Source organism: Saccopteryx bilineata, chromosome 3, assembly GCF_036850765.1.
Source record: "Saccopteryx bilineata isolate mSacBil1 chromosome 3, mSacBil1_pri_phased_curated, whole genome shotgun sequence".
NCBI classification, from domain to species: Eukaryota; Metazoa; Chordata; class Mammalia; order Chiroptera; family Emballonuridae; genus Saccopteryx; species Saccopteryx bilineata.
In genome coordinates this window covers 316,978,707-316,996,471 of record NC_089492.1, presented here as the reverse complement: position 1 = coordinate 316,996,471, position 17,765 = coordinate 316,978,707, and the positions used below count along the sequence as shown (strand labels likewise).

Genomic DNA, 17,765 nt, shown 5'->3' with positions numbered 1-17,765 from the left:
TGGCCTGAGAGGTAATAATGCACATAAAGTGTTTAATGGGGCCTAGAACTTCCTAAGTGCCACTACTCGCACTCTTGCTAGGAGTATTCTTGCTCTCTTCTAGGTCCTGGTTCCAGAAGGTTCTCATCTCACATCTCACACTAAGGGCTCAGGGAAGTCTTCTAGGCTAGGGAAACTAGACCTGGGTTACAGCTCTGCTCCTGACCTGCTAGAAAGCCGTGGACCAGCCCCTTCCCCTACGCCCCTGGGTAGACACATTGGCATTCTGGAGATACTCATCAAGCACTCACTAGCTATGTGATCTTGGGCCACTGCCATGGCCTCTCTAAGCCTCAGTTTCCTTCCTATAAATGGGGATAAATCTTCCCACCCACCAAGGCTGGTGTGGAGATTCGAAATGGTTACTCTACTGTGCCAGCCCAGACCTTGTCCTCTCACCAGGACCACTGATCAGCCCTTTTCCTGGCCTCTCAGCCTCCCATCTTGCTCTGACATGGATCCTTTGATCTTCCCAACTTGACATCTGGTCCTGGCCCTCCCCTGCTCAAAAGCCCTCCATGGCTCCCACCATCTCCAGGAGGAAGTCGAGCCTTCTAACCTGACATCTGAAGTCTCACCTTGCCTTGCATCATCACCTCACTGCTTGCAGGTCTATCGGAAGTTGGGTCTGCGCACATGGTTTTCCCTCTGTCTGGAGCACATTCTCCCTTCCTGCCAGAAAACTTCCCCATCTCCTTCAGAAATCCTTCTCTGATAACCCCCTGGCTCGGTTAGATGCCACTCTTAGGAGTTCTCACTTCCCACTCTAACCTTCATTCTTCTGGGCCAGGATCATCTGTACCCATGTCTATCTCCCTTACAGCCTAGGAGGCCCACAGGGCAGGGCCTGGGCTTAACTCATCTTGAGGTCCCTCCCAACATTGCCCAGCACAGATCCTGGCACTGAGCAGGGGCTCAGGAAATACTGGATAAAGGAATGAGGAAACGCACCAAAGAGAAAATATTAAAGTTGGCAGCCTTCCCTCAGCCTCTAACCATGTCTGGTGAACATCACAATAGACCCCGAACCATGGTCTGGGGAATGCAGAAAAACCATACAGCCAGACCAGACAAGAACTCTCAATATTACCAGCCTCAACCAAACTATAAAGCTCAAAACAAGTACATCTTTGTTAAATGCCTGCCAGAGGCAGGCTCAACCATTTGCCTTCCCCAAGTTCCTCCCTAAATTCAAGGTCTCCGGTTTCCACCCAACATGGGCCCAACCCCCCATGCCATTCTAAACAAAGATCCAGCCACAAACTCTGCTTTTCAAAAGCAAAAGCCTCTTATTCATGAGGATGTTATGAGACTGGGTACAATGAAATCAGAACATCGTACAAGATTAAGTGGTTCAGGCCTGACCGGGTGGTGGCGCAGTGGATAGAACATCAGACTGGGATGCGGAAGGACCCAGGTTCGAGACCCCGAGGTCACCAGCTTGAGCATGGACTCATCTGGTTTGAGCAAAGCTTGGACCCAAGGTCGCTGGCTTGAGCAAGGGGTTATTCAGTCTGCTGAAGGCCCATGGTCAAGGCACATATGAGAAAGCAATCAATGAGCAACTAAGGTGTTGCAATGAAAAACTGATGATTGATGTTTCTCATCTCTCTCTGTTCCTGTCTGTCTGTCCCTGTCTATCCCTCTCTCTGACTGTCTCTGTAAAAAAAAAAAAAAAAAAAAAAAAAAAAAAAAAAGATTAACTGGTTCAGGGGCTTATTTCTTTAATAGACAGGGGAACATGTTGGTTCTTAGAGGCGACAGGCATTGGGAAAAGCAGATCAAAAGGGATCTGGAAATCTCCCAGACTCCTTCCATCCTCAACATCCAGCCAGTTGGTCCCCAAATCTCATTGGTGAAACTTCACAAACACCTCTCAGTACTCTCTGTACCTCTTCACCTCTTTAGTTCTGGCCCCACTCAGAACTCATCCTCTCCTGCAAGACTAGCACATCAGGTCCCCAGTCCGCCCCCAACCAGCCTGAAAGTGAAGCCCCATTCCTGATCAAAATCCTTCTGTGGCTCCCCTTCAAGACCAAGAGCAAGCCAAGCTGCTCTGCGTAACATTCAAGACCCTTCTTCCCCTGCTTCTGGTGCCCTCCTCACCTCCAGCCAATAGTCCAGCCAGACCAGACAAACCTATACGTGGCTCCTGAGACACACCAACCCCTTTCATCTTCACAGAGGCTGTTCCCTTTTCTCACCCAGTAAACTCCTATGCATGCTTTAGAACCCTGCTCCAGTGGCTTCTCTGTGACCGCCAGCAATGTTCTCTCACTCTCCTATAGGCTTCTTTACCTAACTCTGCACCTCCTTCTGTCTCAAACCTGATCATACTATGTCCCCAACCAGGCTGGGGTTCTTCAAGGCCAGAGGATGATTTATATCCCCAAGAGATACACATACTTCCCATTCTGTTCTCACTCCCTAAACAGAAATGGCCCCCATGCTGGAAACAGACACACATGCTCAAGAAACATCATCCATATCCCCACACAACAGCCACAGATAAATTATACATAAAACATAAATTAAGCCCTGGCCGGTTGGCTCAGCGGTAGAGCGTTGGCCTGGCGTGCAGGAGTCCCGGGTTCGATTCCCGGCCAGGGCACACAGGAGAAGCACCCATCTGCTTCTCCACCCCTCCCCCTCTCCTTCCTCTCTGTCTCTCTCTTCCCCTCCCGCAGCCAAGCTCCATTGGAGCAAAGATGGCCTGGGCGCTGGGGATGGCTCTGTGCCCTCTGCCTCAGGCACTAGAATGGCTCTGGATGCAACAGAGCGACGCCCCAGAGGGGCAGAACATTGTCCCCTGGTGGGCATGCCGGGTGGATCCCGGTCATGCGCATACGGGAGTCTGACTGCCTCCCTGTTTCCAGCTTTGGAAAAATGAAAAAAACAAAAACAAAAAAAACCCACATAAATTAGATCATGCCCTTCCCCTGTTCAAAACCCCTGCATGGCTCCCCAGAGTCCCAGGTTAAAGACCAAGCTCTGCAGCCTGCAAAGTCCTGTTGTACCTCTGTCCTTTGCCCAGGACCTCCTCTGGAGGACTCCCACCTCTCCTTGGAGGCCAGCTCCTATATTCCCTGCCAAGGGAAGCCTTCCTGGAACTCTATGTCCACTGACTGCCTTTGGACTTGTCTTCCACCTCCCTACTGCCCTCAGGACACAGGTGAAAAATAAAAAAGGCCTGCATCCTGTCTCCCCTCAATTCTGCAGCTTTTGGCTCATGGTTTATCTTCTTGTATTCTGTGTTATAGCACACTGCATTTTTACTTCTTCAAAAGCACCATATCCTCCTGAATCCAGCACCATATCCTCCTGAATGGGCTATTCTACTTGCCTAGAATGCCCTTTTGCTCCCTCCCATACAAGTCTCTGGTCGCAGGTATTATCCAGGCTAAGTCACATGTTTCCCACCCCCTTGGGGCTGAGTTTGTTTCCCCTACTGGACTTGGAGCCCATGAGAGTAGGGTTGGGGCCCTTATACAGGCTGTTTCCTCTTTTTGGACTGCTCTTTCTCCTCCTCCTCCTGGCTGATTCCTATTGGTCCTTTAGGTCTCAGCTCAGACATCTCCTCCAGGAGGCCCACCCTGTTCTCCCAGGTCCCCAGGTCAGGCACCTCCTCTGGGATCCCTCACACCTGTGTGGTTCCTCCATCACAGTACCCACCACTCAGGACTGTCACTGTCTACTAATGTGTTTGTCTGCTCCACTGGATCCCATCGTCATCATCAAGGAGCTGGGACTGCCTTGGTCTCTGCTATGTCCCAGAAGCAAATATAATATCTGGCACATGAATGACTGGAAAATGCTTTAAATTAAGTACCTTAAAAATAACAACAGTAGCCCTGGCTCCATTGGTTGGAGCATCATCCAGAAGCACAGAGGTTGCCAGTTCGATCCCTAATCAGGGAACATACAGGAACAGATCGATGTTCCTGTCTGTCTGTCTCTCTCCTTCTCCCTCTCTCTCTTCCTCTCTTGCTAAAATCAATAAATTTAAATAAATAAATAACAACAGTAGCCTGACTAGGTGGTAATACAGTGGATAGAGCATCAACCTGGGATGCTGCAGACCCAGGTTCGAAACTCCGAGGTTGCCCACTGGGTTGAGCGCAGGCTCACCAGCTTGAGTGCAGGGTCACTGGCTTGAGCGTGGTTAGATATGACCCCATGGTTGCTGGCTTGAGCCCAAAGGTTGCTGGCTTGAAGCTCAAGGTCGCTGGGTTGAGCAAGGGGTCACTGGCTTGGCTGTAGCACCCGCCCCTCATCAAGGCAGGTATGAGAAAGCAGTCAATGAACAATTAGAGTGCTACAACAAGCTGATGCTTCTCATTTCTCTCACTTCCTGTCTGTACCTGTCTGTCCCTCTTTCTCGCTCCAAACTAAAATTTAAAAATAATAATAATAACAATAGTATAATCCTAGTACTATGTACTTGCCAGGCATATTAAAAACCTATTCTTGGTATGACCTGTTATGGCGCAGTGGATAAAGTGTCAACCTGGAACGCTGAGGTCGCCGGCCGGAAACCCGGGGCTTGCCTGGTCAAGGCACATTAGCGGTTGATGCTTCCTGCTCCTGCCCCTCTTCTCTCTCTCTCTCTCTCTCTCTCTCCCCCTTCTCAAAAAGGAATAAATAAAAATCTAAAAAAATAAATAAAAAGAATTCTAAAAAGCCTGTTCTCGTTTCATTCCAACAACCCTATGAAATGGGTACTATTATACCCACTTGGGGGGAGGGGAAGCTGAACCACAGAGAAAAGAAGCCGCCTTGCCAAATTCACAAAGCTAGTAAGAACCTAGAACCCAAATTTGAAGCAAAGTGGTTCAAGTTTCTAACAATTATTTATAATACCCCTCACTGATGCTCCTAGCTTGTAACTGTCCATCTGAGGCTGGATGCAACTTTTCCCCATCGGACTTCAAGGTCTTGCAGGGCAGGACCCAGGTGGGCTGCCTTTTAGAGCAAAGGGCCTGGAACAGATCCGGGCTCTGGGAATGTGGTGAATGGATGAGTGCACAGATGAATGAATTAGCAAATGACTGGGTGTGTGACCCACACCACCACCCCACTCACCCTCGATGAGCCACTCGCAATTGCCATTGACGCTGTAGTTGCCCGCACCATCCGTCACGAAGCCTGGGGCCTCCCGCAGCACTTGCCGCTTCCCCTTGCAGTCCCCTGCCTGGGCCCCAGGGAACAGCGGCCCCAGTACAGCCAAGGAAAGAGCCAGAGCGGCAGCCAGAGCCGGGCGCAGGGCCATCGCCGCCTCCAGCACTGACCCTTGCAGACAGCGCGGACCTTCTACCGGTGTGAGGCCCTGAAAATGCGACCTTTATGGACAGGCCATGGCCTTGTAGAGTGGGAAGGTCCAGGAGTCGCAGTCCCAGCGAAGGGAACTGCCGCTGTTGACCGGCTCTGGAAGTCGAGGGGTGGGCCCTAGAAACCCATTATAGGCCTTGTAAATGGGGTCGCTATGGATGGGGCCGGCCCCTAGAGACCGTGGGAATCTCTTATAGACGCAGGCCCCACATAGGCGGCGGACTCCATAAACGGCGTCCGGCAATTACGCGGACCACTGCAGACCGAAACGGACCTTAGAGATGGGAGGGTCCCCAGGGGCCAAAGGGCCCTACAGCCGAGCGAAGGCATCCATAGAGAATGCGGGCCGGGCCCGGCCGGGCCAGGCCAGGATGGTCCGGGAGAAACTCCAGCCGGGGGCGAAACCCATCCTCAGGTGTTCAGATCTGGACAGCAAATGATCATTCCCTTGCTCACCCACCCGCTCCTCCCTCCAGAGCTGGATAGGCCAGATCACAGAGATGAGGAGACACTCGGGCCAGAGCAGCCCCGGGAAAACCGCTGGGTGGGCGAGGGGGCGGTGCTAAGCGGCCGCTGAGGGAAGACGGGGGCTGGGAGAGGAGGCGAGAAGTCTCGGAGCTGCAGGTAAGAGCGGCCCTGGGAGGACTGCGGAACACCCAACCCCACCCCTCCACAAAGGGAGACTTCCGGGAACTTCCCCGCCCATTTGTTCCCAGACGCATGCGCAGCATGACCTGCGAAGAGAGAATTGCGCATGCGCATTACTAAAATCGTAACCAAACTTGGGGTACCGCTGGCTGAGCAAAGTGTGTGCCACTGGAGGGCGCCTCTACCTCTGACTGGGGAAGAGAAGGTAAAAATAAAGGAACCGTGTAGTCACTACACTGTAGTGAGAGGCCTAGATGATTCATATCTTCAGTGTTCTCAGATTCTGGGTCATCATAAAGGTCAGGTTATGCAGTCCTCTCCTGAAATGCCATTTCACAGATGGACACACTGAGGTACCGAACCTGGAACGGTTCATTCTCAGCCCCATCTCTGAACGCCATCAATGTGAAAGAGGCCATCTTATAGATAAAAACGAATCTTCTTTATTTTGGCAAGAAGGGAAAAAGTCTTTCTGCCGGGGGCCTGAGGGAGGGCCCCTGGGATGGAGATGGGGGTGGGCAGAGCACGGGTCCGAGGTCACAGAGATCCAAGGGAATTTTTCAGAGTCGAGATGAGCTTCACAGTATCCGTCCTGGGAGCAGTGGCACGGGGTCGCGGAGTTGTCCTGGAGCGTCCCACAGGCAGGGTCCCGGCGATCCTCTCTGGTTCCGGGATCCGACGGGGTCAGAGGTCTCGGAGGGGGCCAGGGGGCCGGAGATCACGGAACAGCGGGAGCCCAGAATCCGGAGCCGCTCGGGGCAGGGGCTGAGGGAGGGGACGGGGAGAGCGGCTCCCGCGGGACCGTTTGGCACAAGGGTCGGGGGTGGGGGTGGGGGGAGGAGCAGGACACCGCGCACCCCTACCTGGGCACGCGGGGTAGGGAGGGCCGGGAAGGCCTGGGATGGCCGAGCCTGGGGCCGGGATAGAGCAGGGGTCCAGAGCCCGGCCAGGGCCCGGCGCGCGGCCCATGGGGCAAGGGTGGACAGGGGTGTTAGACCGGGGGTGCGGTGCCCCCGGCCGTGCGCATGCTGAAGTATTCAGTGAAGCCGGTGTGCGGCGACGCCGTCTGGGGCACCAACGGCTGGTAGGGCGGCGTCGAGCCATCCCAGCTCGGGTCGGCCACCTTGGGGAACTGAGCGGGAGGGGGCGGGGAGGCCGCGCCGGGCTCGGCCTTGGTCACCACGCGGCCCCTTGGGGCCGCCGCCGCCGCCACCGCCGTCTCCTCCACCTGCTTCCCGGCCTGGGAGGGGGGTCAGGGTCAGAGGCCGTCCGAGACCCACGGGGGGCAGATGCGGCCCCGAAGGCCCGTCCCCCTCCCCCAGAGGACCCTTCTCCCGAGGTGTGGACGCCTGTGTCATTCTGGGAAGGAGCGGGTGGTGGGGCGCCTTGGCAGCGGGGCAAGATACTCGAGGGGTGGCGTCGGGGTGCGCAATGCGAACTCCCGCGGCGGCGGGGGAAGCGGGGGCGAACTGCGGAAGGCAAGCGGCGGGGGCACCGCACGTAGTGTCTGCGGGGGCGTGCGCAACAGCGCCAGGACCCAGTCTGGCAGGGTGGGCGCGGGCGCCGGGGGACGGTCACGGCGCGGCGTCGGGGCGCGAGGGGTGCGAAAGGCAGGGGGTGGGCTCAGGCGCCTGGGTGAGGGGGGCGGCGGCGGGGCCGGGAGCGGGGTCAGATACTCCAGGGGCGGCGCCAGCAGCTCCTCGGGCGCCGGGGGCGCGGGGCTTACGGAGGAGGCGGGCGGGGGGATGGAGAAGAGCTCCGTGAAGTTGGGCACCGAGTCGCTGATGAACGTCACGTTCCCATAGACGTGTTGCGGGAATGCCTTGTCCGCCGATTCGCTCCGTCCGGGGCCGGGGGCACAGGCCGAGGCAATCTGCGATGTGCGCACGTGGTAGGGGAAGTTCTTGTTGGCCGCTGAGGGGCGCGTCATGATCTGGGCAAGGGATCAGGTACAAGTTGAAGAAGCTCTGTCGAGGGCTCAGGCTTTCTCCATAAACATGGAGTCCCAAAGATTCCCCTTTACTTGGAATGTCCCACGCTCCCATGCAACCCTTCAGACAGGATTAGGCACCTGCTGTGGGCTCTCACAATGCCTTGGGCTCTGAACTTTTTCCTCCACCACAACTCCTTACTCTGCCGATGCTTCCTGCATTAGAGCCCTGACCGCAGAGTTATCACTGACTAGTTAAGCTTTGACGTCCTGTGCTGTGCAGTATGATAACCACTAGCTATATGTGCCTATTTAAATTTAAGTCAATCAAAATTAAACTACATTTTTTGTTTCTCAGTCACACTAGCTGTGTTTAAGTGCTCAATGGCCATATGTGTATAGTAGCTATATTAGCAAAAATCAGCCCTAGGGGTTTGGCTCAGTGGATATAGACAGCGTATGGTTGTACCAGGTTCGATTCCCTGTCAAGGGCACACAGGAGAAGCAACCATCTGCTTTTCTTCATCTCCCTTTCCCCTTCCACAGCCAGTAGCTCAATTGGTGCCAGCATCAGCCTCAGGCTCTAAGGATAGCTCAGAAGATTGAAACATCAGGCCCCAGAAGGGGGTTGTGGGTCGGGGTGCATACAGGAGTCTGTCTATCTCCCTTCTCTCACTTAAAAAAAATCATAGGCCTGACCAGGCGGTGGCGCAGTGGATAGAACGTCAGACTGGGATGCAGAAGGACCCAGGTTCGAGACCTTGAGGTTGCCAGCTTGAGCACGGGCTCATCTGGTTTGAGCAAGGCTCACCATCTTGGACCCAAGGTCGCTGGCTTGAGCAAGGGGTTACTCGGTCTGCTGAAGGCCTGCGGTCAAGGCACATATGAGAAAGCAATCAAGGGACAACTAATGTGTCGCAAAAAAAAAAAAAAACCCTGATGATTGATGCTTCTCATCTCTCTCCGTTCCTGTCTGTCCCTATCTGTCCCTCTCTCTGACTCTCTCTCTGTCTCTGTAAAAAAATGGAAAAAAAATCATAGAATATTTTCATAAACAAAGAAAGTTCAATTGAATTAGTAGACTGTTAGCTCCATGAGAACAGGAACTTGACTGTTCTATTCCCTGGTGAATCCCCAATACCTTTTAGAACAGTGTCTGGCACATATAAGTTCCCAGTAAATATTGGTTGAAATGTAGAGATGTCTCCCCAGTTAGTCTGGTAGAAAGGCAAGGGCTGGATATGACTCTAGGACCATACCTAGAAATCCCAGTATGGCCCTCTAAGGTTGTACTGAATAAATGAATAAGGAACTGGAACCAATAAGTACAGTAGTGGAATGTCAGCAGTGGAGCTGTGCTGAGCTAATGTGAGCATTTTTAGGAATGAAACTGGCTGAAGATGAAGTATAGCAGAAAGGGCACACTGTTTGGCGTTCTGAGCCTGCACCCCACCCTCAGCCCCGTAGCTCACTAAGTGTGGGATCTGGGACACATTGATTAAACTCCCTAAGCCTCAGTGGGGAAAAGGGATTTCATTGCCTACTCAGAAAGTTGAGGAACTGGTAGAAATGAAAACTTGGTGCAGAGCCTGGCCCATGGTGGGTTCTCAGTGTTTCTCCTCTCTCCGCCCCTTTCTGACTTCCTGCAGAGCCTCAGAATGGACTGACTTGGGGCTCTGGCCAGTTAGCTCAGCTGGTTAGGAGCGTTGTCTGGAAACAACAAGGTTGCAGGTCTGATCCTCTGACAGGGCACACATGGGAAGCAAGCAAAAAATGCATGACTGCCTGACATGAGAAAGCAATCAATGTACAACTAAGGTGCAACAATAAAGACTTGATGCTTCTTCATCTCTCTCCCTGTCTGTCCCTCTCTCTGTCTCTGTCACACAAAGAAAAAAAGAAAAAAGAAGGCACAATTGAGTGCAACAAATGCTTCCCTTCCCCCTCCGCTCTCTTTCTCTTCCTCTTTTTGTTTCTCTAAAACAGGAGTCCCCAAACTACCGCCAGGCCCTCCGCCCGCATGCGGTCTCCTGAGGCCATTTATCTGGCTCTGCTGCACTTCCGGAAGGGGCACCTCTTTCATTGGTGGTCAGTGTGGATGCATCCTGTGCTCCTGGAGTACTGTATGTGACAGCACCACAAAGCGCGACGTTGCTCACGTACAGTACTACTTCCGGTGATGCGGGACGCATGCTCCAGAAGCGTGTCATATCACTTGTTATGGCTAGCAGTGACAAATATGGAACCGGACATTGACCATCTCAGCCAAAAGCAGGTCCATAGTTCCCATTGAAATACTGGTCAGTTTGTTGATTTAAATTTACTTGTTCTTTATTTTAAATATTGTATTTGTTCCCTTTTTTTTTTTTTTTACTTTAAAATAAGGTATGTGCATAGGGATTTGTTCATAGTATTTTTTATAGTCCAGCCCTCCAATGGTCTGAGGGACAGTGAACTAGCCCCCCTGTGTAAAAAGTTTGGGGAGCCCTGGCCGGTTGGCTCAGCGGTAGAGCGTCGGCCTAGTGTGCAGAGGACCCGGGTTCGATTCCCGGCCAGGGCACACAGGAGAAGCGCCCATTTGCTTCTCCACCCCTCCGCCACGCTTTCCTCTCTGTCTCTCTCTTCCCCTCCCGCAGCCAAGGCTCCATTGGAGCAAAGATGTCCCGGGCGCTGGGGATGGCTCTGTGGCCTCTGCCTCAGGCGCTAGAGTGGCTCTGGTCACAACATGGCGACGCCCAGGATGGGCAGAGCATCGCCCCCTGGTGGGCAGAGTGTCGCCCCATGGTGGGCGTGCCGGGTGGATCCCGGTCGGGCGCATGCGGGAGTCTGTCTGACTGTCTCTCCCTGTTTCCAGCTTCAGAAAAATGAAAAAAAAAATAAAAGTTTGGGGACCCCTGCTCTAAAAATTAAGCCCTGGCAGGTTGGTTGGAGTGTTGTCCTGGACCACAGAGGTTGTCGGTTCAATTCCCTGGTCAAGGCACATACAGGAGCAGCTCAATGTTTTGTTTTGTTTTTTTCTTTTTTGTGACAGAGAGGGACAGACAGAAGGGAGAGGTGAGAAGCATCAATTCTTCACTGCGGCTCTTTGTTGCAGCTCCTTAGTTGTTCATTGATTGCTTTCTCATATGTGCCTTGACCAGGGGGCTACAGCAGAGCAAGTATCCCTTTGCTCAAGCCAGCGACCTTGGGCTCACTGCAGTGACCTTGGGCTTCAAGCCAGTGACCTTTGGGCTCAAGCCAGTAACCATGGAGTCATGTCTATGATCCCACGCTCAAGCCAGCAACCCCAAACTCAAGCTAGTGAGCCTGTGCTCAAGCTGGCGACCTCGGGGTTTCCAACCTGGGTCCTCTGTGTCCCAGTCCGACTCTATCCACTGCGCTACCGCCTGGTCAGGCAGGAGCAGCTCAATGTTTCTGTCTCCCTGCCTCTCTCAAAAAGAAAAAAAAAATCCCAAGAAAGAGTCTGTGCCTAAGTCAGGCTCTAGGGTTGCAGATAGGGGACCTGGCTACCTCCCTCTCTGAGTACCTTTCCTACACAGAGTACAGGGGAGACCCCTGGGGTTGGGAGCTAGGGCCCTGAGTGATGTCTATTTGCCTTTCATGCCAGATCTTGTGGTCTGCTGGAGAAGGACTAAGTCCTCGGGGTCTTGAATCTAGGTCCTCTGTGTCCCAGCCCGACACTCTATCCACTGTGCTATCGCCTGGTCAGATGAACAGGCTGGTTTGAGAAAGGTGTCCTCTGAATGGTGGGCGGGTGGGTGGGTGTGTGGATAGATGGACGGATGAATAGACTAATGAATGAATATAAGAACTGTCACCCAGAAGGCTGGATAGGATGTAACCAAAGCAAAGAAGAAATTTGCTGCTGGTATCCTGATGCCATTCAGTTCCAGGCTCCTGGAGCCCTAGCCTGGCCCGCCCCATCTGCTTCCTCCCAAACAATGGCCTGTGACAGAGTGGCAGATTTGGGAGAATGTGTAGGGGAAGGGTACAGTAAAGACCAAGGGACTTGGAGAAGGCACTGGGACACAAAAGGGAAATGTGAGAGTCTGGGGACACAGAGTCAGGAACAGGAATGGGAATGGGGAAGGGGGCAAAGAAAGAGGGTGGGTTGGGGAAAGAGGCCAGACACAAGGTGGAAGAGAGGAACAGAGGAGAGTGGATTCTGGGGAACACAGTAGAGTAGCCTGCAGGGGGCTCTCAGTAAGTGTGGAGGGATGAAGTGAAGGAAATGGATCAAGAGTTCAGAACACAAGGTTCAGGCACATCACGCATCCTCTGCCCATCAGTTTCCCACCCCTCCAGATCCCTGTCCTTACCAGGAACACGCCATGGGCATACAAATGGATCCCCAGCTGGATACCATTGACAATCTTCTCCCGAGCCCACTTGGGGATCCCAAAGTTGGCAATCAGGGCCATGACAGGGACTGCAAAGAACCTGAAGTGGAGGAATTGGGTTGGTACAGACACTGCCCCATGTCTTTCACCTACCCCCTGACCCCAACTCCCCTACCCTACACACACACAGGCTCCAGGTGGGTCCCAAACTGGAAGGAAATTATGTTACCTTCCAAAGCCAGAAGTTAAAGGGAGGCAAGATTCCCACTGACCTGGGAAACTCAGGGGGTCAAGGACTAGTTGACTTAAACTCTGTTCTATCCCATCCCACATGCTGATACCTGATAGAAAAACCAATAAATACCTGATGGATGAATTAACATATGATAATAATAACTGAGGGCCTACTGCATGCCAGATGTTTGTAAGCATTTTTTTTTAAAGATTTTACTTATTGATTTTTTTAGAGAGAGGACAGAAAGGGGATGGGGAGGCAGGAAGCATCAACTTGCAGTTTCTGCTTCTTACATGTGCCTTGACAGGGGGCAAGCCTGGGGTTTTGAAGCAGCAATCTCAGCATACCAGGTCGAAGCTCTATCCCTTATGCCAGCACAGGTCAGGCACTAAGCATTTTACAAATATGAACTTATTGAACTTTCTTTTTTTTTTTTTTTCATTTTTCCAAAGCTGGAAACGGGGAGGCAGTCAGACAGACTCCCGCATGCGCCCGACTGGGATCTACCCGGCATGCCCACCAGGGGGCGATGTTCTGCCCCTCTGGGGCGTCGCTCTGTTGCATCCAGAGCCATTCTAGCGCCTGAGGCAGAGGGCACAGAGCCATCCCCAGCGCCCAGGCCATCTTTGCTCCAATGGAGCCTTGGCTGCGGGAGGGGAAGAGAGAGACAGAGAGGAAGGAGAGGGGGAGGGGTGGAGAAGCAGATGGGCGCTTCTCCTGTGTGCCCTGGCCGGGAATCGAACCTGGGACTCCTGCACACCAGGCCGACGCTCTACCGCTGAGCCAACCGGCCAGGGCCTGAACTTATTGAACTTTCAGAGTGACTCTGAGGCAGGTACAATTTCCATCTCCATTAAAAAGATGAGGAGCCTGACCAGGCAGTGGCTCAGTGGATAGAGTATTGGCCTGGGAAACTGAGGACCCAGGTTCAAAATCCCAAGTTTGCCAGCTTGAGCGTGGGCTCATCAGCTTGAGTGCAGGCTCACCAACTTGAGCGGCGGGGTCATGGTCTTGAGCGTGGGATCATAGGCATGACCCCACGGTCACTGGCTTGAGCCCAAAGTTCCCTGGCTTGAAGCCCAAGGTCGCTGGCTTGAGCCCAAGGTCATTGGCTCGGCTGGGGCCCTCCAAGTCAAGGCACATACGAGAAAGCAATCAATGAACAACTAAGGTGCCACAATGAAGAATTGATGCTTCTCATCTCTCTCCTGTCTGTCCCTGTCTGTCCATCTCTCTCACTAAGAAAAGAAAAAAAAAGATGAGGAAAATGAGGCAGAAGTTAATTGACGTGTGTGAAGTCACACATGGACATACTAGGGGCCCAGCACATCTCACCAGAGGGTGTAGGCAGCAAAGAAGGGCACATAAAAGGGCTGCTTCTCCGGGAAGTGGCGCAAGGAGACAAGCACAGCATAGCAGAACCACACGTAAGCCGCCACCTGCAGCCCGATGAGCCCGTAGCCTGCCGGCGACTCATACGTGTACAGTACCTGGCCCGGGTCAAAGAACTGACCCAAGGAAAAGGGTTCATCATAGCCCTGGCTTCCTGCATTCCTGCCCTCCACTCCCCGGGGTGCCCCAGGGGACAGAGATACTTAGGACAGAAGCAACAGAAGAGCAAGGAACAGGACAGAAGCATAGAAAGGTAGAGAAGGTAACAAAGATAGGCAGAGAATACATCTACCATGGGCCCAAGGGTAAACTTTCCATCTGCTTCAATTCTATGAGGTAGGTCTTATGATCACCCCACTTCACAGAGGGAGAAACTGAGGCTAAGACAGACACCCCCCCTTTTGGCTGAAGCCAAAGCCAAGGTAATATAAAGCCTTAGAGGAGCCCCTGGGGTAGGTAAGACCTTCCTAATTTTTCAGAGGAGAAAACAGGCCCAAAGAGGGGGGCCATCACACACACTCAGCCAGCTGGGAAGTGGGCAAACCACAGTGGAATTCAGGTCTGTGTGATTCTTGAACTCTTGGTCATGACATTGAGCATAAATGTGACACAGTGAGAGGAAGAGGGGAGGAACGCACTTAGATGGGAAGGTAGAAAATCACAGAGTGAGAGAGAGCAAGAGCCAGGAGGAGTGCAATGTGGAGGGCTAGCAGACAGGTGGAAGAAGCCATGAAAACTTTTGGGAGGGTGGGGTCAGGGCCTGCCACCTGCAGTGGCAGGTGGCACTCACCTTGGCCTCATAGATGAGCAGCACCACATGGGTAAGAGTGTACAGGGTCATGTAGACAGACAATTTCACGGAGCCTGAGTGGCTGATTCGGCCCCTGGCAGCAGGCCATGAGGGGAAATGGCAGGGGTGGGGCCGTCAGGGAGGAGGGGGTGGCCACCCCAGGCCAGCCCCCCTGCCATCACCCACCCCCAGCCCAGCCACTCCCCACCCCCCAGCACTCCCTCCCAACCCAGCCTGGGCACCGTGTCACTGTGAATCCCTTCCCCAGAAGGATGAGCATCAGCAGGAAGATGAGGAAGCTGGAGGAGAAGAGCAGCTTGGCTGGGAGAAGGGAGCAAAGGGTGGCTCAGACTCAGTGGCAGAGGGGCACCAGTGCCCACCCTGGCCCATCATTCTCACCCAAGATCTTCAGACTCTCATTGCCAATGCCATCAGTGGCATACTGGCCCCAGTAGATGCAGAAAAACAGGAGACTCAGAACTGAGGGGAGGATGGGCAGAGGAAGGAAAGGACAGAAACTCACTTTGGGTCATCACTGATCCCTAGCACTGTGATCCAAGTGACCAGAACCCTCCTCCGTCCCCATCAGGATTCTTGACCGTTTATTCCCACTGACCTCCTAGGAGACCCGGGAGCCGAGGCTTCCAGCCCACTCCTCCCTCAGGCCCAGATATCTTGCCCTCAGGTCCCTCTTCTCACAGCACTCAAAAGTTGAGATACTCTAAACCTCACCCTCCACTCCTGCTGCAGCCATAAACATTTTATAAGTTGTGTGGAGCAACTGACGACTTTTCAGCAAATCTAGAAGGAGGGTAGGGGGAAGACTGTTCACAGACAGGAAGGGAGAGCAGCTCATCTCCCCCCAGCTCTGCCTGCCCCCTATCTCCCCCCACCATTTGCTGGACTCACATCCAAAGTAACAGGAAAGGACGAAGATGAGGATGAAGATGAGGAGAAAAGTCACATCTGTCTCCAGGATCCCTGCCAATTGGGCGGAAGAAAGAAATGCTTCAGTCAGACTGGTGTCCCTTAGCAGGTACTGAGCTCTGGGCTCCATCAAAGATCTTGGCTTCTGGGTCCCCATATGCTCACCAAACTCATCAGCGGAGAAATGCCGCGTCCAGAAGGACTTGCCATTGGTGAGAACCATCTCATACTCCAGCTGCAGTCCATCTCCCTGTGGGGAGTGTGGAGGCCTAAGGAGGGTCCTAGGCAGGTAGGGGATCAGCAGGAAGGCAAGGATTGGAAAAGGTGGCCAGCACATCCCCTTACCCCACACTTGCTGAGTGCAATGTACCACCACCTTTCACGCACTGAGCGGAAGCTGCGGCCGCTGGAGCAGCTCAGGTAGCGGGTTCCTTCCTCTGACACCACCTGCAGAGGAGCAAGAAGGCTGAAGCCTGTCTGCACTGTTCTTAGGCCCTTGACCTTCTGCACCTGCCCACGCCCCCCAGAAGGGCCCATACCTGACAGCCTGACCAGGCATATTGGGTGGTAAGGTTGATGACCTGGTTGTTCTCAGGCCTGATCACTGACTCTTTTGCCAGGCAGTCCTGGAGAAAGCAGGAACATGGTCACTGCCTGGCCAGCCTTCACCCTCTCCCCCTCCTGTCTACCCTTCTCACAGCCCTCACCTTGTCCCCTGCCTTGTACACAGCTGGCCACTGGGATGGGTCGTCGAAATAGAGGAGAATGTTCTGACAGCACTTGGCCTGCAGGTCCAGAGATTTGGTGTTTGGAGGAGTTGGGGGAGCTGGTGTAGCCCTTGCCTCAGGAGGCCAAAGGAACATCCAGCCTCATGGTGGGAGTGGCTGGGGAGGGCTCACCTCAGGGTATCGGAAACGAAAGTCCAGTCGTCCATAATCCGAGAGGAAGCAAAATCTTGTCAGGAACACCCAGTCCTGGAAAAGGGGCCCCCTCAGACATTGTTCCCAGTCCTTTGAGATCTCTCCTAGGTTCCTTAGACCCTTAACTTTTCTACCTTCAATACCTGGCTTCCCAAGAAGCGGAAAGAGAACAAGTCACATCCAAAACTCTTCCGGGATCCCTTCACATTGGGTCCAGGATTCCTGTCTCAGATGTTCCCTACACTCAAACACTTTTCCCATTTCCCGGACACCCTCAGTGAGACCCTGGGCAGGGGCAAGGTCCCCATCCTGGCCACCTTCTGTCCTAGATACTATCCGACTGACATCCTCCTAGTTATCCACACATCAACTCCCAGTCCCAGGGACCACCCTGTGCCGGGCAATATTCCAAACGGCCCTCTTCCAGTCCTGACAGGAGCGTGAACTCGAGGCTCTCTGCGAAGTAAAAAGTGCTGTCTCTTCAGCACCACCTCGGCGTCTCCCCCACCCCCACCCCAAATTCCCACTATCTCAACCCGGCCCCCCTCCCCGCCTAGCTCTGACCTCAACGTCCCTCCTACAACCGCGGAGTCTGGTCTCAACCCCACGGACCCCCTCGGCCCCAACCCTGACCCAGCACCCCATCTCTCCCGGCCCCCACCCCACGCAGCTCCTCAGGTCCGCCTGGGAGGGGCGGCAGGGGGGCGAGGCAGCCCCTTCCCCCTCCTCTCCCTCCCTTCTCCCCGAGGCCCGGCAGGTAGTAGGGGAGGGCCCGGCAAGCTCACCTCTTTGGAGCTGAGGTTGCCCCGCACGTACTTGGCCCGGGCGCTGGGGATCAGTGGCAGCAGTAGCAGCAGCAGCAGCAGCAGTGGCGGCAGCAAGCGGCGCAGAGCGGGCGCGCGCGGGGGTTCCATTCCTCCCGCTTTGGCCCCGGCCCCGGCTCTGCTCCGGCTCCCGCTCCGGCCCGGCGACAGTGGCGAGAGAGCGCGCAGGCCGGCCAGCGCGCGCCCCCGATTAAAGGGACCGCTGGGCGCTGCGGTCCTCACCCCCCTCTTCAGATGGCCCGGTTGGGCCCCTTTCCAAACCGTGTGGGAGGGGATGCCCCTTTCCCAGCCTCTCTACCCTGCTCCAGTCCCAGTACTCTCCTCTGAGAGTCTCGGTGATATCTCCGGTTTCCCACGTCCTGAACTGAACTCACATTCCCACAAATCCGGTC

The 17,765-nt window shown here is 54.1% G+C and overlaps 2 protein-coding genes across 7 annotated transcripts in view; both read right to left on the bottom strand.

Moving 5' to 3' along the window:
• The window catches only part of MEGF8 (multiple EGF like domains 8), a 50,912-nt gene extending 44,885 nt beyond the window's left edge, over positions 1-6,027 (bottom strand). The window contains exons 1-2 of one of the 2 annotated variants that reach the window (XM_066271977.1): positions 5,642-6,027; positions 5,122-5,484 (exon numbers count right to left, since the gene is read on the bottom strand). In XM_066271977.1, the coding sequence (XP_066128074.1) occupies positions 5,122-5,308 (187 nt within the window). In that variant the 5' untranslated portion in view covers positions 5,309-5,484; positions 5,642-6,027. Of the gene's footprint in view, positions 1-5,121 lie in introns of both variants that reach the window. The other variant, XM_066271978.1, reaches the window with a different exon arrangement.
• A 427-nt stretch (positions 6,028-6,454) lies between these two features.
• Positions 6,455-17,526, bottom strand: TMEM145 (transmembrane protein 145). 5 transcript variants are annotated; one of them, XR_010730633.1, is made up of 16 exons: positions 17,335-17,526; positions 16,529-16,603; positions 16,337-16,414; positions 16,169-16,255; positions 15,975-16,076; positions 15,795-15,879; positions 15,612-15,683; positions 15,435-15,503; positions 15,102-15,182; positions 14,945-15,023; positions 14,703-14,796; positions 13,856-14,028; positions 12,265-12,385; positions 7,742-7,948; positions 6,879-7,255; positions 6,455-6,780 (listed from the first exon to the last, which is right to left on the bottom strand). XR_010730633.1 is itself a non-coding variant. In XM_066271974.1 (15 exons), exons 1-15 carry the CDS (start codon positions 17,461-17,463, stop codon positions 7,007-7,009), a joined length of 1,701 nt encoding a protein of 566 aa, XP_066128071.1. In that variant the 5' UTR covers positions 17,464-17,526; the 3' UTR covers positions 6,455-7,006. The 5 variants fall into 5 exon arrangements, 4 of the variants coding, with proteins under 4 accessions (XP_066128071.1, XP_066128072.1, XP_066128073.1 ...); XM_066271974.1 differs by having other exon boundaries at positions 6,455-7,255; XM_066271975.1 differs by lacking the exon at positions 6,879-7,255.
• Between the last annotated feature and the right edge of the window lie 239 nt (positions 17,527-17,765).